Source organism: Rousettus aegyptiacus, unplaced genomic scaffold (genome assembly GCF_014176215.1).
Source record: "Rousettus aegyptiacus isolate mRouAeg1 unplaced genomic scaffold, mRouAeg1.p scaffold_m13_p_6, whole genome shotgun sequence".
In the NCBI taxonomy this organism is placed as follows: Eukaryota; Metazoa; Chordata; class Mammalia; order Chiroptera; family Pteropodidae; genus Rousettus; species Rousettus aegyptiacus.
The window spans coordinates 892,818-917,848 of NW_023416309.1; the positions used below are offsets into that span (position 1 = coordinate 892,818).

The window sequence follows — 25,031 nt, forward strand, 5'->3', positions numbered from 1 at the left end:
GGGAAGTGTCAGAGCCTTTTGCAGCCTCTGGCTTCTGTAGTATGAGTCCTTTCTAGGGAGTAGAGGGGCATGGACAGTGACTAGCTGGAGTCTGAGAGGATTTAGAAGTAGATGGAGGCATTTTGTCACATTGGAGTATAAGGGTAAGCCTCATTTAATTATGGCTTGTTTTTCTATTAGGACTGCAAGGTGTTTTTCAGTTGTATAGAAGATTATTTTTAATATTTTAAGCATTCTATGATTTACTTTAATTTATAATTTTTTTTAAGTTCAGGAAGTATTTATTGAGATATAGCAAGAAAATAAAAACCACCTACTATCCCTTAACCCAGAAATAGTCTCTTTTAATATTTCAATATATTTTCTTGCAACCTTTAATAATGTTTTCATTTAATAAAACCAGTTTTTATTAATTACCTCTTGTGAGTTAGACATTGAGGTAATTTGAAGAAAAGGATATCTGAACTGGCAAGAAGCTTAAGAAAGATCTAACACACAGTTACAATAAGAGTAATATGTGTCATGATAGGGTTAGTGTGGGGTTCTAATTAGTGTACTTGCACTGAGGAAGGAGGATCCTTAGCCCATCTGGAGAGAAAGGGACAGTGAAGTCTATAGAAGAAGCTGAGGTCTGGAGGAGAAATAGATGGTAGCTAGGATAAACAGATAAGAAGGAACAAGACTAAGGGCGAGAGGTCAGGGTTACGTACTTTGTAGGAACTGCAGACAGTGCCTGCAGGTGGAAGAGGGCAGAACTTCAGGGGCAGGTGTCGGGGTGGGGACAGTGAGAAGGTGAGGCTAAAGAGGTGAGAGCAGTAATCAGATCCTGTGGTCTCATAGGCCAGGTTAAGGTGTTTAGAATGTACCAAGAACAGTGGGCAAACATCAAAAGGCTTTTTAAGCAAAGGGATGAAGCATCAGATTTTGCTTTTTCGAAATGATCATGCTCGAAAGTGTAGTAGTAACCCAGGTAAGAGACGTGGCCAGAACTGGAGTATCGACAGTGTAAATGGAGAGACAGGGTGGCTTTGAGAAGGATTTAGGAGGTAGATGTAACATGAACTTTATAGGTTGGATATGATGGAGAACAGGAGGGGCAGACCAAGGGTGAGGCCTGGATCTCCAACTTGGGCACATGGAGAATAGGTAACAGTTATTTCCTCTGGATTAGGAAACATGGGAAGAGGGCAAGATAGGGAGGGGATGATGTATGGTACCATGGGGACATGTAAGTGGAGATATCAACTGGCAGTTAGACATCTAAGCATATGGTACCACGGAGTTCAGGAAAGAGATTTGGGCTGGAGACCTAGATTTGGCATCATCAGCGTAGAGAGAGTAGTTGAAACTATGGTAATTAATGAGGTAACATGAGGAAGTGTGTGCAGTGTACATCTAACTTCAGATATTCAATATCCATGTTGAGCAGAAAAAGGTTGGGGAAGGGGAGAATGACAGTTTAAAAAGTGCCAGTGACTGCTCTATAATAAGTGAGAGATAGGCCGTGTAGGTCTGCAGTGTCCTCAGCCAATCTTGCCTTTCAGTTGCCTCTTACAGTACAAGCTGAGTATAGGTGAAGAGATTTCTAAAGTTACTTCAACTTGCTTAATATTCATTTTATGCGCTGACTAGCACCCAACTCCCGGCAAGACTGCAGATGAAGCAGCTACAGTATTGGGACCATTGCTGTGGTGGGGTACAAGCTAACAGCAAGGCAAAGGAACTGATCTTAGAGAAGAGAAGAGACATTTATTTCATTGTAACAGGTGGGAAGAAATAGGCAGGATGGTGTAGATTCAGTCAGGTATCTGCAGTGGACACAGCATATCAGGATATTTTGTCTGCAAGTAAATAAAACCTGGCCTCGAATTGGGTTAAATGTTCACAATATGTGTGATACACCTAGAAACCAGTAGAGAGGGTAGCATCTAGCCACAGCATGATCAGTAGCTTAGCAGTGTCATCAGGGACCAGGTACTTAAATTTTCTCCCAAGGCTAATTCTCCTTCTGGTCATAAAATCTCCTTAGACTGTAGCCCAATTACCCAGCAGCCATTGAGCTGTTCCCTTGTTCATATGCAGCAGTAGAGAGAGACCAAGAGAGAAAATTCTCCTCCAACCTAGAATGTACAGTAGTCCCCACTTATCGGAGCGGGATATGTTCTAAGACTCCCCCAGTGGATGCCTGAAATCTTAGATAGTACCAAACCCTATATATACTGTTTTTTCCTATACATACCTGTGATAAAGTTTAATTTATAAATTGGACACAATAAGCAATTAACTGTAATAAAATAGGATAACGAGAACAATAAACTGTAATGAAAGTTAAGTGAATGTGCTCTCTGTTTCTCAAAATATCTTATTGTACTGTACTCACCCTTTTTCATGTGATGATGTGAGATGATACAGTGCCTACATGATGAGATGAAAGGAGGTGAATGATGTAGGCATTGTGACGTAGTGTTAGGCTACAATAAGGGTTACTTAAACACAAGCAGTGTGATTCCACGACAGTCAGTCTAATAACCCAGATTGCTACTAATGGGCAGAGAGTGTATACAGTGTGGATATACTAGACAAAGGGATGATTTGAGGATGGAGCCAAATGTTGCAAGATTTCATCACATTCTCAGAACAGTGTACAATTTAAAACTTATGAATTGTTTATTTCTGAAATTTTCGGACTGAAGCTGCAGAAAGCACAACTGTGGATAAGGGTAATCGCTATAAGTCCTTCCTTATACTGAATGAACCAGTCTTCTCAGGCCCTGTAGTGGACTAGCGAGCATCACCAGGGGAAAGGTGTGGAATGACGATGTGTAGAGGAGACAGGATTCCCTGCTTTTCCCTTCTTTGCTGTAGCCAGACAGTGGTCAGAGTCCCATCAAGTACATGCTTAGGAATGTAGAGAGGATACCTGCACAAAATTGTGGTTCTATTAGGAATGAGGGGAGAAAGGTGTGTTGAGATAGTGGCCATAACCAATTTATTTGCTACCTATGTGTAAGTGAATTGGGGGTGATCCTATAAATAATTTTGTTTTTTTGAAAGACTATTACGAACATTTTTCCAGGTTTTTAGATATTCTTTAAGCAATGTTAACGGTTATATGGCATTTCATCTTATTTAATAAACCATTAATAATAATTACTGTATGGTACTATTGTAAGCACTTTACAGGTATCATCTGATTTAATCTTTATATAACCACTAGCCTGCGCTGTATTACAAAATGGATTGGTTTATTCAACACTTCTCTTATTTATGGAACTTTATATAAAAATAGGAAATAAATAGGGAATAGGAAAAATAGGCCCATTTTTCCCACAGCGTAAACAGTGCTGCATCGTGTATCCTGATACATGAATGTTCTTTGGGATTGCTGGGTGAACGTGTGGCTATCTTTAAGGCGCTTGCTATGTAGTGCTCAGGGGTTTTCCACAAGAACAGAGCAGCTTACACTCTATTGATGTACGCTTTCCCTGAGAAACGGTAACTGTCATGCTCCTCCACTTTTCTTTTCTTTTCTTTTTTCTTTTTTATCACATGGAGAAGAGAGCAGCATAATGTAGTGAAAGAACAGGCTACAGCATTCAGAATACTGACTTCCAGGCAGCACCCCATATTCTGGTAACCATGTCGCCTTGGACATACCAGCCTTTCAAGTCCAAGTTCCAAGCATTTCTGTCCTGCTTTACTTCCTAGGACTGTGAGATTGGTTGAAATTCTGTGGGTTAAAACTCTTGGTAGATTATTAAAGTTAAAACAAATGGAAATTACCCTTTTGTTTGCTTAATGAAGATACACTGTATAATACCTTCACTAATTTGGAATAGAGGAGGAAAAGTATTTTTGTTATTTAATTTTTGTTTGATTTTATTTAGATGGTATCTTTTAATGTATTAGCTGCTGTTTTCTCTTAATACCTGTGTTTACTAATTGACGAATGGGATTGTGGAGATTTTGCTTACTGGGTTTTAACCTCAGTAGCTTTTTCTTTAAAGAAAATAACCAATAAATTTCCATAGCTAGAGTTTTCTTTTTAGAAATGTTAAGTTTTAGTTTGTTTTTCGTCTTTTGTTTTTTGGCACTTGATCATCCATATTCTGTCATTCATAGTTGTGATTTTCTTCTTGGATGTTTTGGGTGCAGGTTTGATGGCTTGGGTCCAACTATCATTGTCTGTCCAACAACAGTGATGCATCAGTGGGTGAAGGAATTTCACACGTGGTGGCCTCCATTCAGAGTGGCAATTCTACATGAGAGTGGTTCCTGTACCCGCAAAAAGGTAACATGATAACACTTTAGTACCTTGTTTATCTTAAAGCACTCCATTTTAGTACTTGTTTTTTCTTTGATCCATGTATTTCTCACATGTATGTTTCTGATTTAATCTAGAGCTCTGTATTTTGAAAACCATTTTGAATGTAGGCTTTATCATTCACAGTCCCTAGAGGTGTTGAGACATGTTTGTTGTCCAGTGAAACAACTGGGCACAGACAGGACATACAGCTTGAGGACATAAGTGGGACCCTAAATCAGGAGCTTACAGTAACAGTTAACTGTCTAGATTGGGACAGTAGCAGCTTTAAACAGTTAGGAAGGTGGGTACAAAATGTCGTAGAATAACCCTTAATTGGCAAATGCATTTGTTAATATGTTTTTAAAACATGTTTAATGGACAAAAGAACAACTTGCCATTTTGAAAATTTTACAGTTTGCATTTCTTGCTTTTTAGTTAAGTTGTTTTTTGTTCTTGGAATCCTTGATTATCCTATAACTATAATCATTGTATTTTGATAGTTGTATTTCCTCACTTAGTCAATGTTTTAGGCACATTATCTATACTCCCGTGGGTAACGTGGATATGTTGTATTATGCTCTTTTTATTCTTATCTCTGTCTCACTATCTAGGCTGTAAGCTCCATAAAGTAGGGACTATATCTTACTCATTTTGCATCCCAAGCACCCTATAAGCATTTGCTGAATAAATAATAATTATACATTTCACTATGGATTTCCAGGTTGTTTTATTGAAAAGAAGTGGCAGTTTATTATCAGTTCTTTTCTTTCCTGAGTTATCGGAGCTCTTGAGTGAGCTCTCGTGTACCCCATGAAAGAGCTAGTGAATCTTTGTCTTGCTGAGTTAGACACACATGAACTACTAAATTCCAGTGTCTCTTTAATTTCGCCAATACCTCTTTTCCTTCAAATTCCCATCTCATTTATGATTATGAATATGTAGAATTTTTGATAGATGTGAGTCAGGAATATTTATAATTTGGTAGCTCAGGTTTGGTGAGATGGAATCTTATACTAGGTGTTGTTTAAACCAGCTGACTTTGCCCTGAATTGTAAATGATAAATAGAAAACAGAGTTAAAATATAAATGCTGCAATTAAAAATAAGCAATTTTTTTATAGCATGGTAATAATAGTTTAGATAGTTTTTCTAGTCAAAATAAATTATAACCATCCTGTTATAACCCCTGTAAACATTGTTTTACTTTTTCACTTTCATTGACTATTGACTGACATCTCTTAATGTTTTGTATTGCAAAATTCTGTAGCAGGATTCAGTAATTGATGTTTGTCTTTAAATGGCAAATTTTTCATATGTTCCTCTTTACATTTTTTTCTTTTGGCCTAGTGAGTGTATCTGTTTCATACCTTCACCTGAATATGGCTCACCTACATTCCCTCTAATTAATTATAACCTGACAAACTACTTTCATTGACTCATTAATGGAAACAAAATTGACATCAGTCAATGTCTCTGTTGGTGATGCTTGCTTTCTTAACTTGTTTAGAAGGAAAAACATTAAAGAATAGATATTTCACTCTTATTTACAATAATCCCACCTTCTGAGGTTGTTTTGCATACACAGACACATCCATACACATGATTGTTCATAATTTTTTCAGTGCTTTACAGTTCAACAAAGACTTAAACTTGATGTTACTTACTTAAATTTTGAGGAAAAGCAGATGACTTGTGTTTTTACTCTGACCTTTAACTCTTTCTACTATTTTCCATTATAAAACATCTCATCTCTAAAGATGTAAGCTGTTAGGCAAAATGATGTTCTCTTGCATCTTTCAAACTGTACTCTCAACTTAGGAATACAATCAGTTTATTGTTTGTTTATTATTAATGCCAATATCCTTTTACTATTTGTGATAATGATGTATCAGCAATGTCTTAATTCCTTTGCACAGGCCTCGTTAGTAACACTTCCAAGTTCAGAACTGTGGCTTCTGGATTCAAACACTGAGGTGGTATTTGATCTCTCTGCTCTGTCCTTTTATGTTTGTATGTATGTTTGTTAGATTGCAATAGAGTATATTTCTTAATCAAATTTCAAATATCCTGTCAGTGCCAGTCTAGCTTCTAATCCAGCATTTGATGTATGACTTCTTTTCTGTCCTTATCAGTTGAGATTCCTTTCCCATAGGAGAGCTCACTGGCTGCTCTGTCTAAATGTAATAGTGGCGGGCTGGCATAAGAACATTCAGTGCTAGGGAAAATAGGAAAGAGAAGAGAATTTTTCTTTAAAAATACTTAAAAGCATAATAATGCCAGAATTGTTCTGCTTATCATTGAAGTAGATTATCTTTATTATTCTCATGATTTGTTGTAGCTGGTATAACATAAAATTTTGAAATTTTTGCATTTAGAGATCATATCAAATGATCAAACAATTTCTGCCTGGAGGTACCTATCGCTCTTCCCTAAATAGCCTTTTAGCTTCCCACCTCTTTCACCATTTGATACTATATTGTCATTGTTAATATTCTCTTTGATAGTATAATTTAGATTTATCAAATAAACACCTAGCAACCATGCAAATAAGATGTGGCTAATATTTCCAATCAAACAAACAAATCAGATAAAGATATTTTTAGTCTTCTGAATTTCCTTTAATGGTCAGTTGAAATCTCAATTAATAGGAAGCAAAGATTTTTCCTTTCTCGTTATATTTTGTGATCCCTTTTTATAACGTAGAGAAACTTGGATGTGTGAGTCAACAAATATTTATTTGTTGAATAACTATAAATATGATATTGTAGGTATTTGATGCTGTTAGGGCTCCAAAAATGGATCTGTTGTTTTTAACTGATCTTGAAAAGCTAACTGTTTTCTTGGGGAAATAAGCAATTGTCACTTTATGTCTCTCCCATCTTTTTCTTCTTTATAGGATATAGTGATTCTGTGGATTATTTTAGGTAATTCAGAGAGTTTTATCTTATTTTGATTGATTCATGGCATTTAGAGGCTTCAGAGTGGGAAATGCAGTAATGGCATAAAGGTTTAAAGCATAGATTTTGTAATTACCAGACCAAGATTTGCATCTTGGATCTTCATTTTATAGCTATGTGACCTTGGGCAAGCCACTTAGATTCTCTGAGCCTAGTTTGATCCCCTGTTAAATGGAATTGTTGGTAATTTTGTGAGGATTTTTTGGGTTAATATGTGTGCATAAAAAGGTTACATTTATTCAGGTAATTTTTACTATTAGAAACAAAGAATACTGTAGACCTATATCTAAGCAGTTGAGAAAAGAAAAATGTTCTAACATTTCTAATTGATTCGATATAAATACATTCAAGATAGAAGTTTCACACCTGCTTTATCAAAAATGTTCATGATCATTCACATGTAGACCTTTTTTTCTCATGTCTAGACTTATTTTGTTCCAGAAGGAAACAATAAACTAGAATGTTAAAATTCTTTTGGGGGATTAAAATGTGTGATTAAAGAAGAAACCACACAAAAACATGGGGATCTGATGAAACTATCATTGCATGTTCTTTAAAAAGGTCTATTTTCTGAAAAACTAAAGTAAAAAAACTTTTTAAAAAGTTGGAAGGGAGTCAAGTAGAAATGTCACAAAAGTAGAAAAGAGCCACACTGTCCCTCAAGCATCCTAAATATTTCAGACCCATTCGAAGTACACAAATTATTGTGGGAAGTGATATAATTCCTATTAACGTTAGAGACAGTACATACACCCGATACAAGAAATAATAGATGCTATGCTTGTTCTGTGAGGTATGTTGTAAAATTATGTTGGTGGAGCCCCTTTTTTCTTCATTGTCAGCACAAATCCTTGTTTATTAAAGATTTAGCTTGAAGGAAATTTTAATTAATTACAGGTGCAGTAAATCCTGCCTGGGAAGCTGCCGTGCTGTATTTACCGCGAATGGCCTTCATGTGCCTGTGCTCCACTCTGCTCTCCTGGCTGCCTGACAGTGTGATTTATGGCTGTTGTTTTCTACCAGTCCACTGTTTGCCCTCTAGGAGGGATTGGTCTCCTGAGCCTCCATAATAACAGCAGTACTTTCACAGACATCTTTTAATGACAACAGCACTGCATTCAGTAAGTCAGGCTAATTGCAGATGTACCCTATTAATTGCAAAAACTAGGAGAGGTTACATATTTTACAAGCTTTTAATTTGAAACCGCCCGAGATGATTTGTCTTAAGTGTTTGGATAGAGATGTCCATAATATTCAACAATTCACTATTATTGAAACTCCAGTCTAGGCAGTCATAGAATTCTGAGATTGAATATGGTAAAAACAGTCTTAGATGTGTTTTTACCCAGTGGTTAAGTTAAGTAAGTGGAGGTTATCTTTTCAATGGGGACATTTTCAAAATGGTCTTATTCTTTTTATAGAAGTGTCTTTTTAATGCTTATTCATCATTAGACATCTATAGCTAACATTATGAAATTTTTCAAATAAACTTTAATCCTTAAACATACAAAAGAAGCTAAACATTGTTCCCATGATAGGGAACATTCAAGAGGCTTGGCATCTCACTTGTTTAACTTGGTGAAGTGACATCCACAATCCAGCTTAGGGTGGTGTTTCTTGGAGGTCAGGGGAATGAGTTGTAATTTAACTTTTGCTATCTTTCAAGCCCCAAACAGTGGTAGTTTTCATCTTCCTTTTCTCTCTGTGCATACAAACAGCTCCATTCCTGGAGGAGAATAGGAACTGAAGTATTCCAGATTTCTTTGCTGTTGTCTTATGCCCTACTTGCTTCATGACTTCTAGCAGCCACTATTCTTCTGGACGGGAAAATGGATGTAGAGTCAAGGCAGCTGCCTACTCAGAATCTCAGTGGAAAATTTAGATGTGGAGGAACTCTTGAAATCATCACTGGCTTCTGAAAGTCATGGCACTGCTAGGGTAAGGTGCTTGAGGTGGAGTGATGCATCTTTTTGATAGCCTGCTTTTCTTCACTGTGCACTAGCAGCCATGGCAGGGCCAGTGGCAGTGGAGTAGCAGTGTAGTCAGGGAACAGTGGATGAAGGCGAATCCTGAGAGAACCTAGATGTGTGTTTGTAAGGCTGTGAGCCCTGAGGTATTTACTACTGCATTTATCATAAGGTAGAAAGTCAGGAAATGGGTTAATTCAAATGTGGCCTTCAATGTAGTATTATGCAGGTACTGAAAATTATGACTAGGAAGATGGCAAAATAATAGTCATACTAATAATATAGTTCTCATCTATGGAACCTTTAATAGGCACCAGGTTTTGTAGCTGTTCTCTGAAGCCATGTTATTGACTCTGAAGTGTTGAATGTTAAGACATGTGAAGAGTTTCCTCCTCTTTATTTTTCTCTTTCAAAATTTTCTTGGCCCTTGTACTCTACTGAATTAAAAAATATTCTAATCCTAATTTATTATTATTGAAGATGTTAAATTTTATAAAATTTCTATGATTCTGATTAAGTAAATTACTGTATTAAGTTTCCTGATATTTATCTATCCTTATATTTCTGTAATAAGCCTTTATTAGGTTACTATATTGTTAGATTTTATAATAAAGTAGTGGATCTCTAATGTGTTGTATCTGACAGTTTTGAAAACAGGGTTTTGCTGTCTTTATATTAATGATTTGGAGTGCAAATCATCTTTTCTGTATTTTGGAACAATTTATCAGAATTCTACTTTACTCATGAAATCTTTTGAGTGTGGTGGATTTTTGTTGGGAAGAGCATAACATCTTTTTCAAGTTCTTCATTATTGAACCAATTTAACAGTCATCCTCTATCAGTTTTCACATTTTAGGTGTTAGATCACATGCGGTATTGGTTAACATTTTGTATTCTCTGCATCTATGATGGCACTCCTTTGATAGTTCTCGTGCTGTGCATCTGATTTTGTGTGTTCTTTGGGCTGGCTTTTCAGAGGTTTGTTTTGGTTGGTCTTTTCAGAGTTATTTATCAACTTTCAACTTTCCCAGGTTTTTTCTTTAAGTTTTCACTAATTTTTATTTTTATCTTATTCTCTCATTTTTCTTTTATAGTGGATTGCATTGACTGCTGAGTTTGATTTCAGCCTTTCTGAATAAAGAATATTCTTGGTGTGGTCTGAAGCTCTGCTGATAACTAATAAAAGGAGCTTACTAATAGTGATATTCGGATCCTTTGGATCTTAATTAAATTTTTTGTTTTGTTTTGTTTTCTTTAATGTTACTTTCTCTCCTCTGATCTGCCAAACTCTGAGAGGGTGTGGTTGTGCCACTTTGTCAACACAGCTCAAAGAGCTTTACTTTTGTGTTTTGTTTTAATGATGTTTGGCAGGTAAAAGTTCGTGCCTCTTCTTTCTTTTTGTTGTCTCCTTTAAAATATAAAATAACCCTCTTCTGTTCAGTTTTTTTTTTTTTGGTCTGATATTTATATTTATAATTATGTCTTGTTTTTGTTTGCATTTCCTTGGTATATCTTTGATAATTCCCATATTTTCAACTTTCAGTGCTAGTCAAGTTTGGGTCTCTTTTAAACACAAGACTAGGTTTTTGCCATACTTAACTCAATGGACAGTCTTAGCCCACTGTCATGTGGAGACCCCTGACATGTTTAGTCTTCCCCCCCGCCCCATAGTGTTTTGATAGTTCTACAATCTATTCCTTTTTTTGTATTTATACTGAAGTAGCAAATATCAATCAGTAAGTGGGTATAAATGTTTTAAAAATGTATTTCAACTTATTTTTCTCTCATGATAAGAATTAAAAAGAATCTATCACTTATACCTCATTCTACCTTTGGACAGAGTGGGATTCTTAGTGCACTTTTATTTTCCCGTTCTCACTTTAGGTTTTGTTAAACTAAACTGGAATTATAGTAACACTTAAAAGGCATATCCCTTTTTGTGTTTTAGAGCCTTTCTTAACTGTTTCATTAGTATTTAAAAATGTTTTTCTATTTACTTACTGTTTTAATAATTTATTTTAATAACTGGTATGTATATTACATGTAATTTTCCCTTAAAATTTTTTCCTTTTGTAGTAAAGTCGCTAATATTTAGTTAATACTGGCTTTGGAGTTGGCTGCTTTTCCACATTCAAATCCCAACTCCACCTTTTACCAGCTGTGTGATGTAATATATTGTTTACTATCTCTTAAGACACAGCTTCCTCATCTGTAAAATGGGAGTCTGTAATAGGACCTCTGTCCTCTCTCAGAGTTGCTGTGAACACTCTGTGATGAGCTTGCTAGTCAGGAGATCTGTTGACTGCGGGCACACTTTCTGCTTTCACTCATGGGAAGGAACTATGTTCTCTTAGTGACTGCACCCATGCGCCTTCTAGATATAGCATACTGTATGTACCTAGCTTATCTCTTACTGGTTTACTTTGTCATTGCCCATCTGAAGGTGGAAATTTGTTTTTCCTCTCAAGCACAGCTGCTGATTTGGATTAATGCAGAATTCCAGGGTCACTGCTTCCCTCTAGAACTATGGAAAGATTTTCCCTTTGCTTTCTGACATTTTTAATGTTGCAGATATGATGTTCATCACAGATAGTCTTTTTCCTCCGAAGGGAATCTTTTCTTTTTCTGTTTTGTTCTGACTAGAAGCTATAGCATTTTCTCTTAATTTTCTTTATTTTTGGAATTCAGACATCTAGTAGGTATACATATGCCTAAACCTATGTCTTTTTTCAGTGTTCTCACCTGACATTTGTTTTATAGTCTCAAGGATCTCCTTATAAATTGGTAGAGCTCCAGGGTTTTTCTTTTCTTGCTTTTGTTTTAAAATAAATCACTTTTCATCTGCCTTGTTGTTTTCAGTTTAATAAGGATTGACGCAGAATGTTTTGGAAAAATAAAAATTGGGTAAGTGTTGATATGTTATAACTTTTCTGGCCATCTTTTGTTAGTGTTTCCTACTTGCAGATGAATGAAACACAGTAAACATCCATTGCCGATAATGTGCTGTTACAATTGTGTGTATTATGTGTGTATCCATAAAGCCCTTTAAATTGCATCATGATTAGAAGATTGTCATTTAATTTAACTTATTTAAAATTGGCTTTACCATTTTATCATTTTAGGAGAAACTAATTCGAGATATTGCTCATTGTCACGGAATTTTGATCACTTCTTATTCCTACATTCGACTGATGCAAGATGATATTAGCAGTCATGATTGGCACTACGTGATCTTGGACGAAGGACACAAAATTAGAAATCCAAATGCTGCCATTACCCTTGCTTGCAAACAGGTATAACCTTTTATAATATGGGGGATTTCCAGGTAGATAATAGTATTTCTTTGGGAATAAACACCCTGATTTTAGTAACGTGCTTATTCTTTCCTTGTGCCTTTGCATAAGGAATTTGAAATATACATTTTGCCTTAATGCAGAAAATTCTTTATTCTTGCCCTTAATCTTGTTTTTTAAAATTGTTTGTTCACATTAGGAATCAGTTGTAGGAATCAGTTGTTAGAATGCAACCAAATCCAACTTGAATCCATAGTATTCAGCTTGAACAATAAGAAAAAATTCTTTCCAGTTTTTTTAATCTATATGTAATTGGAGAATTAAAATTGCATAAAATGTCAATCTTTAGGATGAGACCAAAATGATAAGTAAATGTGTTAAATAACAAGATTATGTGGGAGTATTTTGGGGTAGGTTTGGTGATCACTGTCAAAAGGTGAATTTAATAAAAAAATATTTTCTTTCCCAAAATAGTTCCGTACCCCTCATCGCATTATCTTGTCTGGTTCACCGATGCAAAATAACCTTCGTGAACTGTGGTCGCTCTTTGACTTTATCTTCCCAGGAAAGTTAGGCACATTGCCTGTGTTTATGGAGCAGTTCTCAGTCCCTATCACCATGGGAGGATATTCAAATGCCTCCCCAGTACAGGTAATGTATTAGGCAGGTTATACTTTTGCATTTTAATAATTTAAATGTTCCTGCTAAGTAACTATATCTGTAGTCAAGTCATTCATAATATAAGAGAAATGGCCAAACTTATAAATTGATATCTGATAAAAAAAAATCACAATTATTTTTGCTCGATAGCTCAGATTTTTTCCAGATGAGTTTTTACAAATCATGTAAAATATTAAAGAGCAGTCAGAAATTATGAAACAAGAATGAATCAGTTCTAGACAGCACATAATTTAGTGCAGGCTGAGTAGTGCATCTTCTAAAGTGGTATAAAGGCTTAGAAAAGCTGAAACCAGAGAGGATTGTTAACGAAATATTTAATGAGACACGTATCCCTTATCCTGATTCTGGGAAAATAGGCCAAGAACAACAAGGACATTCTGGATTAGGGCAACAGTATGAAGGCAGTCACATTATTTGGCCATGGGCAGTGAAGAGATATACTTGATTAGACTAGAGATGCTGGTACAGGAGTATCAGGAAAGCTGGAAATAGGAGCTTTGAAAGGGAGGTAGAGGTGCTCAAGCAAGGAAGAGTCACTGAGGATGTCTGAACTGGAAATTGGGAAAGAGCTGTTCTCAGGTTACTCAGGCTGCAGGTTGTATGGGAGGGAGGCTGACATTGAGAAACCTGCAGTAATCATTGGGGATGAGGTTGATGAGAACTTGGACTTGGACCTTGGTGGTGGTCCTGAGAAAGAAAGTGGAGAGCATGGGCCCCAAATGGCATTTTTTTTTTCTTTAGACAGAACATATCAGATGTGGAGGGCGATAAGATAAAAAGAAATAGGATAGGGAGTGGTAAGCCTATTGCAGCTGACCCCTGTGGTTTTAGGCCTGGGTAACTGGTAGAGTGTGATTGTCACAGACGAGAACATTGAGATGAAAGCCCACCTGAGTGCAGGCTCCAGCCTGGGTGAGATGCAGGAATTCTGCCCAGCTTTCACGTAAGACCTACACCTCCCAGGTCATGACTGAACCACAACGAAAGACTTTCACCAGAAGAGATATTTATATGTTTTGAAATATTAATTAGAAAAAAGAATTTTAGACCTTTAAAATTAAGAGGATTGTCACCACAATTTTAATACCTTTTACATTTGAGATTGAATCATTTTTGATTAACTTTAATAGGGCTTTCTTCCTCAACTGAATCCCTGTTGTTCTCCATTTGTAGTCTTTTTAAGAACTTTTTATTTTAAAATAATTTCAAACTTAACAGTCACAAGAATCATTAAAAGAACTATTTACTCTTCACCCAGATTCACCTATTGTGAGCATCTTGCTAACATTTTGCCACATTTGCTTTATCTTTCCTTCCTTCCTTCTCTCCACCTCTCTATGCACACAAATTTATATTATTTTTTTCTGAATCATCTGATAGCAAGTTGCAGATGATGCCCCTTTCTTCCAAATCCTTCAATGTGTATTTCTTAAGAACAAAGACATACTCTTACATAACCATAGTATAAACATCAAAATTAGAAGGAAATTTAACATTGATATAATTCTGTCATCTATAGTATGTGTCATTCACATTTTGCTGATTCTTTTAGTAGCATGTAAGTCCCTTTAGTCTCCTTTAATATGGGACAGCTTCTCTAACCTTTCTTATGTCTTTCACTGACCTTGACAGTTTTGAAGACCACAGGCCTTCAAAACATTATTTTACATAATGTGCCTCACTTTGAATTTGTCTTCCATTCTTTGTGATTAAATTCAGATTATGCATTTTGACAAGACAGTCAGAGGAGTGACACTTCTTTCTCAATGTTTCATATCTGGAGGTACATGCTGTTTATCCCTTTCTTGGTGTTGTTAATTGATTTCTTGAGTGTGGTGGTCTTTGCCAGATTTCTAAATTCTTCAAAGTTACCACTTTTCCTTTGGACTTAGTAAGTCATTTGTGGGAAAATACTTTGAGACAATGCATTATGGCTGTTTCTTCCTTGAAGTCCTTGTTTTAGAAGTTTGTGTACTTACCTTTCTTTCTTTTATAGATTATAAGCTCCTTGGGAGCAAAGGTGTTGTTTTTATTTGCTCCTTTGTGTTTAAGTCCATGGCTGCCATGCATTATTGAATCCCAAGAAGATATTCTGTCAGCAGATAATTATTGTGTCAGGGGAAATAAACATGATCATAGTACAGGGTAATAAAGTCTGTGATCAGAGGAGATCCAATATCAGAGCTGTGGAAGTCAAGAAACGCTTCCTGGGGGTGGGATGACTATGCTAGGGCCTAAAAGGTAGAGGAAGATGAGGAGGAAGGACAGTAACTACCAAAAATAGGGATTGCTTTTGGATTTGTATGTTAAACTTTGCAGAGGATTTTAGAACTGAAAAGAACCTGAGGAGTTATCTAGGTAAACCTCCTTATTTCAAACTCAAGATTATTGAGAGTCAGCATTTTGGTGACTTGCCTAGGTCACTCAGCTCTGGAAGAAGCAGAGGTGGGGACTAATTATCACTTTACTTTGTCGGGAATAGGAAGGAAGCATGGGCATGCTCAGCTAGGTATCTGTTTTTCACAGTACTAGGGAGTTGGGAGTGATAGAGAAATACACTTGGATTCTGCTCTTTACCTCCCCACCATCATGTTTTTACTTACAGAGAAAAAGACACCAGAGGGAGACAGAAATTAAATAAAGAATCTGCTTTATTGCCTGAAGCACGGGATTCCCTAAGAAAGCTGGACTGGAGAATGTGGCTTGACCTCGAGGCTAAAATAGGGTTTCTTAGTCTTTCCTGCCCTCCCATCCTCACCCCAGTCTATAGCTGAAGCTCTTTCTCTGGGGAGTGTTGAGTGTGACAAAAAGACTCAGACCTATCCTCACCAACTCTAGGCTCTGACCCTTGCAAATTCACTGTAGTGGCCCAGGAGTAGGGAGACTCTCCAGATGGGTGGAAGTGTGGAAAAGAACAGGAGCAGCCAGGGTACCTAACAACCCAGCGCTAGTTTTCTAGCATTGCCAACTAGCTCGCTCGGTCTGGAGGAGGTAAATGTGGATAGAGGCAAGGATATGAGAACAGTTTCTTTAACACACTGTAAATATTTTTAGGAATAATTTAAACAAGTACTCGCTTCCTTGGTGGGACTGTAATGTCTTGTTAAATTCCTAAATTTAATCATCTCTGCATTGTAACCCATAATATATACCTGTCTTAAAGGTAATTTTTATCACTGTGTGAATGATAGATACATTTACCAGGGTTACCTGTAACTAAAAGTTGTTGGTTAATTGAGCTTCTTTGTTCTTGTCTGCTATTCCAAGTAAAACCTATTTTTTTTGTTTACACATATATACACATGAGATAACATATATACATGCACATACATGTACACATACTTGATGTGTTCTTAGGGTCTTATTAAAATGTTTTTACCATGTTAATTTTGTAATGTGAAGTTTTCTGTATTATGATCAAGCTATTATTAATTTTGCAGCTAACTTTCTTAAATTTAAACTGGCTAGAATATTTCTTGTTCCATTAAATAGTAATTTACTAGGTTGTTAAGCCTATTTAGATTTTTTTTAAAAGTATCAATAATTTATTGAATTCTTTGTTTGCCTTTAAGTGGATTGCAGAGGGCGTGGTTTCCTGCACTGTGGGCCTGTGTTTTTTATGTACAGTTAATACCCATCTCATGTGGCTATGCTTCCATATGCCCCATTGTAGACTAGAGTGACCTTTCATTTCTGGGATCATAGGGCTTTTCTTGAACTTACTCTCTGAAGTCTCCAGTGGGCAGTGATCTCTACTGATTATCTGGTTACTCCCATTGCTGCAGCTTCCCCCCAGAGTTGGCTTTTGATCTTTAGTCTTGCAGAGAGCAGTTCCTTTGTAGCCTTTGGAGAATTCAAAGTTATAAACAGGTTTGTCTGAAAGCAGCATTTTCCCCCAGAGAGTGGTTGAGAACCAAATAAATCTCTACTTTAGGATTTAACTATGCAGTAATAATTAAAGCAAAGTATAGAAGAGGAATAGGGCATAAAATTGCCAGTTCTTTTGTTTGTACATTTTGGTTAATAAACTTTTTTACTGATGTTATTATGGAAGCTACCATATTAAACTTATACTAATTTTTCCAAACCATTTTCTAACCATTTCCAACCAATTTTGTGCAGTCATTGGTCATTCTTTTGAAAATTCTTACTTTAAACCTTGGAGTCTTAAAAGGTAAGAACAAATGTATTTTTTAAACATACAGTAATTCTTTTTTTCTTTTTTCTTACTAAAGGTTAAAACTGCTTATAAGTGTGCATGTGTTTTACGAGATACCATAAATCCATACCTACTAAGGAGAATGAAATCAGATGTCAAAATGACCCTTTCTTTGCCGGATAAAAATGAACAGGTCTGTAAATCCAGGAGTTACCAAAAGATTTCTAAAGCAGTGGATAGACAGTTGCCTGTCTATCCACTCTGCTTTTTCATATGCAGAATTGGTGAGACTAATGTGTGGTTGTAGGTGCTGTGGAGCAGGTGGATCTACATCTGTATGTAGCTGTATTTGACAGTTGAGCCTGCTATTGTATCTGGCCTCAGAAGGACTGTAGTCCATAGGCTTAGATCCCTCTTATTAACACAGATTCCCACAGCTGCTCTTTTTAAACTTCTCCATTTTTCTCAAGTCCCCAGTTCATTCATGCTACAAATTATTTTAGGTGCCAGCCACATGCGTGGGAAATAGCAGTGAACAAAGCAAACACTTGTTCTCATGAAACTGTCATTCATTCTTTAGGAGAGACAGTCATAAATAAATGTTATCAGATGGCAGGTGGTGATAAGTGTGGAGAAAAAAATGAGGCAGGGATAGGGAGTGCCGAGTGCAAGGATTTGAGGAAGCAGGCTTTTATAAAGGATGGTCAAAAGAGATCTCTGATAAACTGACATTTGAGCAGAGGCATAAAGAAGGTGAAGGAGGGAGTTAAAGGGAATTTCAGAATAACATTCTAGGTAGGTGGGAAGTGGGAGGGTGTTAGTACGTTCAAGGACCAGCAAGGAGACCGGTGTGGCTGGAGGGCAGGAGCAAGAAGAGGTTCTCAAAGTCAAATTGCCTGCCAGATCACCAGAGCCCACTTCCCATGGTGAAGATTTGGAGGAGATTCAGAGGAGAATACTGAGCAAAGGAGTGATGTCATCCAACTTAGGATTTAAAAGGGTCATCCTTTTAAATTTCATCCTAGTGTTCTGTTATCTAAATGTTTTACTGTACCTTCTAGTCAGGATCTGAAAGTAAATGCATTGTAGATTTTGAATGTGGAAACTATGAAGGATCTGAGAGATCTGTTATCAAGGCTACTTTTGTCACTGCCTTTTCCCCTCCCCACCAACACTTATCTCCAAATTGAGCCATTGGTCTTAGCATTTTCCTTACAGGTCTCTCATTCCTGCCAGCTACTTAAGACACAACTCTGAGCTGTCTCTAATTATAAATCAACCAGTTGCTGTGATACTCTATTTGTCCTTTGTCATTCTCTCACTTCTCTGCTTCACATCCTCATAAATTAGTGCAGTTTAGTCTGACTAGCACAATTAGTCTGACTGGTTTCTCAACCATTAGCACTCCCCACTCTAAACCGTATTGCACACTGTTGCTGGATTGATTTTTCCGAGAGTAGTAGTCTTCCTATCAACATACCTTTAATTTCCTTCTCCCCATCTAGAATGCCAGTTTTGTTTATTTGTGCCAATTTATTTTCACTATAGAATCTCAGAACGCTTCTTCTTATATCCCATACAGTAGCCAAGGCAAATTGCTTCCTATTTTTTAAACATGCACTATTTTTCCTTCCATTTACATATGATGTTCCCTTTGCCTAGAGGTTTTCCACCCTCCAGCAAACACAAAAACGTTCCATTTGAAGACCCCACGATGGTCTCTGCTAAAGCTTCTACTAGACTGGAATACCTTGAGGTTGAGACTTTGTCTCACCCCATCATCAGATTCTGCATGACACCTGTAAACAATCATTTGTAAACACTAGGTACCTGGTGAATAATTTGTTTAACTTTGCTATTGAGAGGAGAGGTTTTTCTCTTACCACTTTTAAAGGATTCAAATATGAATAAGAAATTAAGAATTATAAACACTCAGGTTCATATTACTTAGTCAGCATATGAAAGCATTGGAGGGGAAAGAAAGTGGAGGAAAAGGAATGAGTTACCCAGTCCCTACAAAGTCCTCAGGAGAAAAAGATACGGGCCTGAACCGAGATGAAGGTGGGGCTGGCAGGAGGAAGCTGAAGAGCCTGGTAACTCCCAGGTTTCCCATTTGGATGCAGGGAAGAATCTGCTGTGGCAGAGGCTTCAAAATGACAAACAGCTCAGAGGCAACAGCTGAGGAGTTTAATTTAGGTAATATTTGAAGTGCCTGTGGAACATCTGTTTGCCTAAAAGGCAGTTGTAATTGGGTTTAGAATTCTAGGAGAGTTCTAGGCTGGGATGTAGCTATGACCTGTGAGAGAAGGTGTTAAAGTTATGAGCAAGGATGAGTTCTCCTAAGGAGATTATGTAGAATGAGAAGAGACAAACAGCCCAGGCAAACGGCAACATTAAGGAGAGGGTAGAAGTAGAGGACCGAGCTGGGGAGATGGGAGGCCTTTGTAGAAAGGCATAAGCTGGGTCAGGATAAGTGGAGTCATGATGCCCTAGAGATCCTATGTGTTTGGCATCTAGGAAGTTATTAGTGACCTCATCCAAAGCAGCTTCAGTGGCATCAGCAGAAGTGCCCTTCAGGCTCGTGCTAGATTCATGCATGACTAGAAAGCAAGGAAGTGGAGATGGTGATTGTATGCGATATTTCCAGGAGTTTTCCCTCTCAATTTTTGCATAGTCTAAGGAGTGGAGCTCTGTCCTGAGGAGGATGGGAGGATTTTCAGAATTGGTAGAAAGGTTGAAGGGTTGCCCTTGATTCCATACAGGAACCTATTTCTCTGAGAATAAAGGAAAATAAGCTGAGGCAGATGAAGTATATAAATTTTAGGGAGTGAAAACTAGAGAATCATGCCTGATAGCTTCAATTTTAATTTTGTTGTTATGTTTTTGTTTGGTTATTTTCAAGTAGAGGTTGAGACAGAGGTGAGTGGCTTTGGGGGAGAAAGGAGTGTTGTCACAGCTGTTCTAGGTTTGCAAAAGGTACTGAACAGGGAAGTGCATAGAGCATTCCCTTGGAGACCAGGAGCAATCAGTGGCAGGATGCCGCCCTGGTGGGTGACTTCTCCAGTGCTGCTCAGCACCTAACCAGAAAGGAGTAGAGAAGGCAGGTGGTTGAGGTAATCTGCATTTGGAAGTTCACAGGGCAGATGCAGTGGGTGGCAGAGGGCTAGCTGAAGGAAAATACATTGGGAATATTACTAGCCAAGGAATAAAGTCAAGCCATGAGGTTGCTGTGGTGACTTGTAGAAAGAGAGGAAGGTTGAGAAACAGAGTCAGAGAATATGATGGCATGGAGTAATTGCTGCAGTTGGGCAACGAGGATAGGGGCTGCTGCCAGAGATGAGTTTGGTAAACTTGTGGAGCTGTGCTTAGAACCCCAGGAAAGGGGGAGTGCAGGTGAAGTCAGGGTCCCTGGTCAGGCTTGCTGAAGTGGAGTGTGGGAGAGGGACATGGGAGGTGAGAGGTCTGAGCACCTGTTGGCTAGGAAGAGGAAGGTCTGCACCTGGTCCTGAACTTTCCTGTGAGCAGGAAGCCAGTCTTCAGGGCTGTCGAGCCAGTGAGTGGGGACCAAGAGGTGAACCGATGACAGAAATGGGGGCTGGTCAGTGGAGGGGACTGTACTCATTGTTCAGTTGAAACATGACTTCATTTTGATTTTTGAAAGAAGAGATATGTTGTTAAAATTGCATATATTGTACTGTTTTGATTAGGAAATTTTGTTGATATTTTAATAATTTTATTCTGTTTTTTTTTGTTTTTTTTTTTTAAATTATAGTTTCTCTGTTTTCTCTCCCCTTAGGTCTTATTTTGCCGTCTTACAGATGAACAACATAAAGTCTATCAAAATTTTATTGATTCCAAAGAAGTGTACAGAATTCTCAATGGAGAGATGCAGGTCAGCTAAATGATAGAAGCTGGAGAAATGAATGGTAGACCAAGGGAAGTGGGGAAAGAAAGGAAACTAGTACCGGTCAGGGGTTCACTATTACTCTCTTGAAAACATTTCGGTGCAAACCTGCACTTAATTTTGAGCCCTTCCAGAAGTAAGAGTACACATGGTTATATTTCAGTATGTTCCCTTTTTGTCTGCGCTGCAGCACTGTTACACTTGAATCTAATAACTTATGGTCGAGTGAAAGAATAGCAAAAGATGCCAGGATGTGTAATGGGGAGTCCTGCAGGGACTGCCAATCCTGTGCTGAATGTAGGTAAGCAGCCTTGGAGTATCGGGGCTAGTAGGCACATGGAGGAAGAATTATTATTATAAATTTTTCTAATAACTTCTAATGTTTGGTAATACTCAGCAATCTGTAGGTACATGTCTGTTAATAGGTATATGTAGTAGGTTTATAATCAGTGTCTAAGTCTAACACTTCATTAAACTATTCAACTTCTTTGTGTTTCAGTATCTTAAAATGTGATTTATGTTTATTTACTTATTTAACACATAGGACTTTCTTAATCCTTGGTCTGCCCTCAAGGGTCACCTGTATTTTACATTTGTGGTACATCTCAATTTGAACTAGTTACACTTCATGTGCTCAGTAGCCACATGTGGTTTATGACTATTGTATACGACAGCACAGGTCTAAGGGAAGAAAGATGAGTACAGATGACTCTTTGGGGAGTTTTGACAATGTTCCTGATTTATCCAGATCTTCCATTATGTGTTTGTTTAACTGTCATTTACTGTTTAGAACTATCATACTCTTTGATTACTGACTTAATTTATGATTTGTCTTTTTTGCTTGAGCTTTTATACTGGTGAGCTTGATTTGAGACACGCTCTGAAAGCTGTGAAAGATGCCCTCCTGCTAGGCACAGACTGTAAGTCCGTGTCCTGCTGGGTGAACTCTCCTTCATATCTTTCCCATTTGTGTATTTTCCATGCAGATATATTTTCTGATATATTATTAATATAAAGGTAAGTGGAACTTCTTAATCCACCTGAGTGACTGTGATTTTACATGGGATAATCTGAGTGCACATAATTCTTTTATACCTTAGATTTTCTCTGGACTTATAGCCCTAAGAAAAATTTGCAACCACCCTGATCTCTTTTCTGGAGGCCCCAAGAATCTCAAAGGTATTCCAGAAGATGAACTAGAAGAAGATCAGTTTGGATACTGGAAACGTTCTGGGAAAATGATAGTGGTTGAATCCTTGTTGAAGATATGGCACAAGCAGGGTCAACGAGTATTGCTGTTTTCTCAGTCAAGGCAGGTGAGCATACAGACTTCATACAAGAAACAAGTTGGTTCTTTATGACTTAAAAGCATTAATTAAAAATGCGGGATATAATCTAAAATAGTGACTCCAAAAGCAGACCTACCCGCTGATACTGAGACAGATCTCTTTGGTAGCTTGGATCTTTCTCTAGAGTTGGTGCAAATAAGTTGGCTTTTTAAAAATTAGGCTTACGTACCATGCAGTTCTGGAGTGTGGATGAGTTTGGGCCTGAACTCAAATAAATGTCCAGCTATTTACAAAACGCGTGAGAATTAACAGTAAACATATAGTAAGAAAATACCAAAAATAATCTTTTAGCAGTTATATTTATCTACTTCAAAGTGAGAAACCCTTTTAATTTGAGCCCGTTGGAAAGGTGTGACTATTTACACAAATGTAGAAGCACTCACTGGGTGTGTAAGTTTGATTTTTAAACTCTTCTCCCCAATCCTATCTCCCAAACAGATGTTGGACATACTTGAAATATTCCTTAGAGCCCAAAAATATTCCTATTTCAAAATGGATGGTACCACTTCAATAGCTTCAAGACAACCACTGATTACAAGATACAATGAGGTAACAAGTGAATATGACGGTCAAGTCAAATAGTGCTACTGTATACAGTGGGTCAGGAAGGAGAGTGTCTACATCCACCTGACCAGTGCTTATATCTAGATTGGGCAGCAGGTGGAGGGGACTTTTAGCTTTTAACTCTGCACATTTCTGGATTGTTAGGGGTGTATATGTGTGTGTTCTTGAAAATACAACTTTTAAATATTATTACTATTGATATTAAAAGTAGGAAATGTGAGATGAGATCTTGACTGACTAAAAGTCTTTCGATCATAACCTATTCCTTCTATGAGGAATGTTTAGAATATGGAAAGGCGGAGGCAAAGAGCTCTAACTGGTCTTAAATGTGCATACTAAGTGTTGTATGTCTTATTTCTAGGACACATCCATATTTGTGTTTCTTCTGACCACTCGGGTGGGTGGCCTAGGAGTCAACCTAACAGGGGCAAACAGAGTCATCATTTATGACCCCGACTGGAATCCAAGCACAGATACACAGGTCCGTTTGTTTTTAAAAAGGAGTATATTGGTGACATACAGTTGACCCTTGACTAACACAGGTTTGACTGTGAGGATCCATTTATATGTGGATTTTTTTCAATAAATACAGTAAATGTATTTTGCTTTCTTTATAATTTCCTTAGTAACATTTTCTTTTCTCTAGCTTACTTCATTATAAAAATATAGTGTATAATACATAGAACATACAAAATTTGTGTTTGTTAAACTTCCTGTCAGTAGCGGGCTATTAGTAGAGTTTTGGGGGGAGTCAAAATTTATATGTGAATTTTTGATGGTACAGGGCTTGGTGTGTTGTTCTAAGGGTCAACTATAGTTTAATGGCTAGCACCTGGGAGTGTCCTTAGTGCTTGTGTTAGCTGCAGCATGTAGTTCATGTCTTGGTTGTTGCCTAATTTTCACCATGAGGAAGACATGTTCCAGCATAACAAATAGAAAGAGTACAGTTATTCTGTAGCATCTATTGCTAGATCTGGGGTAAAAAGAATTTTGATGTTATAAGCACACATTGTTTCTCAGGTAGAGATACCAGTCTTTCTTTGTCACCAGGCTATTTATCTTCCTTAGGCATATTTAGCCTCATTATGTCATTATGTCAAAATTCTAACCTTGGGAGTAGAAGGAAGCAACCAGCTATCTCTGTTTCTTTTAGTCAGTGCTTGTCACTGGGGAGGGCCCTTCTTGAGATGTATCTCTCTGCCGTAGGCCCGGGAGCGAGCATGGAGGATAGGCCAGAAGAAGCAAGTGACGGTGTATAGGCTTCTGACAGCAGGCACCATTGAAGAAAAGATTTACCACCGGTCAGTACAGATGTCTACCTGTTCCTGCTCTTCTGGCTGCACTGTGTGAAGGATATATGAGTATACCACCAGGGTTTCAAGCAGGGAATTTTTTAAAAACACTGTTAAAAAAGTCTTTTTTCTTGGAGCAATAGTTTCTATAAGTGAGGGATAGTATGTTTTTTTAAATTTTTGTTTTGTTTTTATATTTTTTCTTATTAAAATAAGCCTAGATGGCTTATTGTGAGTTTTTAAAAAAATGTCTTTGAATAACATCACTTTTCTACTTTCAAGGACTGCTTATGTGTAAATCTCATATTGTTGTTTGAGAGAAATGTTTCCAAATACTATAATGTCCATCTTCTTTCAGAAAAATTTTAAGAAGTGACAAAATTAAAACACTAACATATTGATATTTAAATATAACACACAGTTGTGCTTTAGCGTAGAGTATGGATCATTAGGTGGAAGTTGGTGAGATAGCTCCAATGAAAACTTTGCAAAGCCCAGGTAAGAGTTTCCTAATCCCCATCGCAGGAGGGTACTACATAAGACAGGGCAGAGGGCTCTTG

The 25,031-nt window shown here is 37.3% G+C and overlaps 1 protein-coding gene across 5 annotated transcripts in view; it reads left to right on the top strand.

Annotated features, from left to right (window-relative positions):
• ERCC6 (ERCC excision repair 6, chromatin remodeling factor) overlaps positions 1 to 25,031 on the top strand; it is a 67,115-nt gene that overhangs the window by 35,881 nt on the left and 6,203 nt on the right. For 4 of the 5 annotated variants that reach the window (XM_016140961.2, XM_016140960.2, XM_016140963.2 and 1 more), the window contains 9 exons: positions 4,156 to 4,291; positions 12,352 to 12,522; positions 12,997 to 13,173; positions 17,439 to 17,555; positions 21,159 to 21,254; positions 22,367 to 22,582; positions 23,054 to 23,164; positions 23,541 to 23,660; positions 24,386 to 24,480. In XM_016140961.2, the coding sequence (XP_015996447.2) occupies positions 4,156 to 4,291; positions 12,352 to 12,522; positions 12,997 to 13,173; positions 17,439 to 17,555; positions 21,159 to 21,254; positions 22,367 to 22,582; positions 23,054 to 23,164; positions 23,541 to 23,660; positions 24,386 to 24,480 (1,239 nt within the window). The remainder of the gene's footprint in view (positions 1 to 4,155; positions 4,292 to 12,351; positions 12,523 to 12,996; positions 13,174 to 17,438; positions 17,556 to 21,158; positions 21,255 to 22,366; positions 22,583 to 23,053; positions 23,165 to 23,540; positions 23,661 to 24,385; positions 24,481 to 25,031) is intronic. The other variant, XM_016140964.2, reaches the window with a different exon arrangement.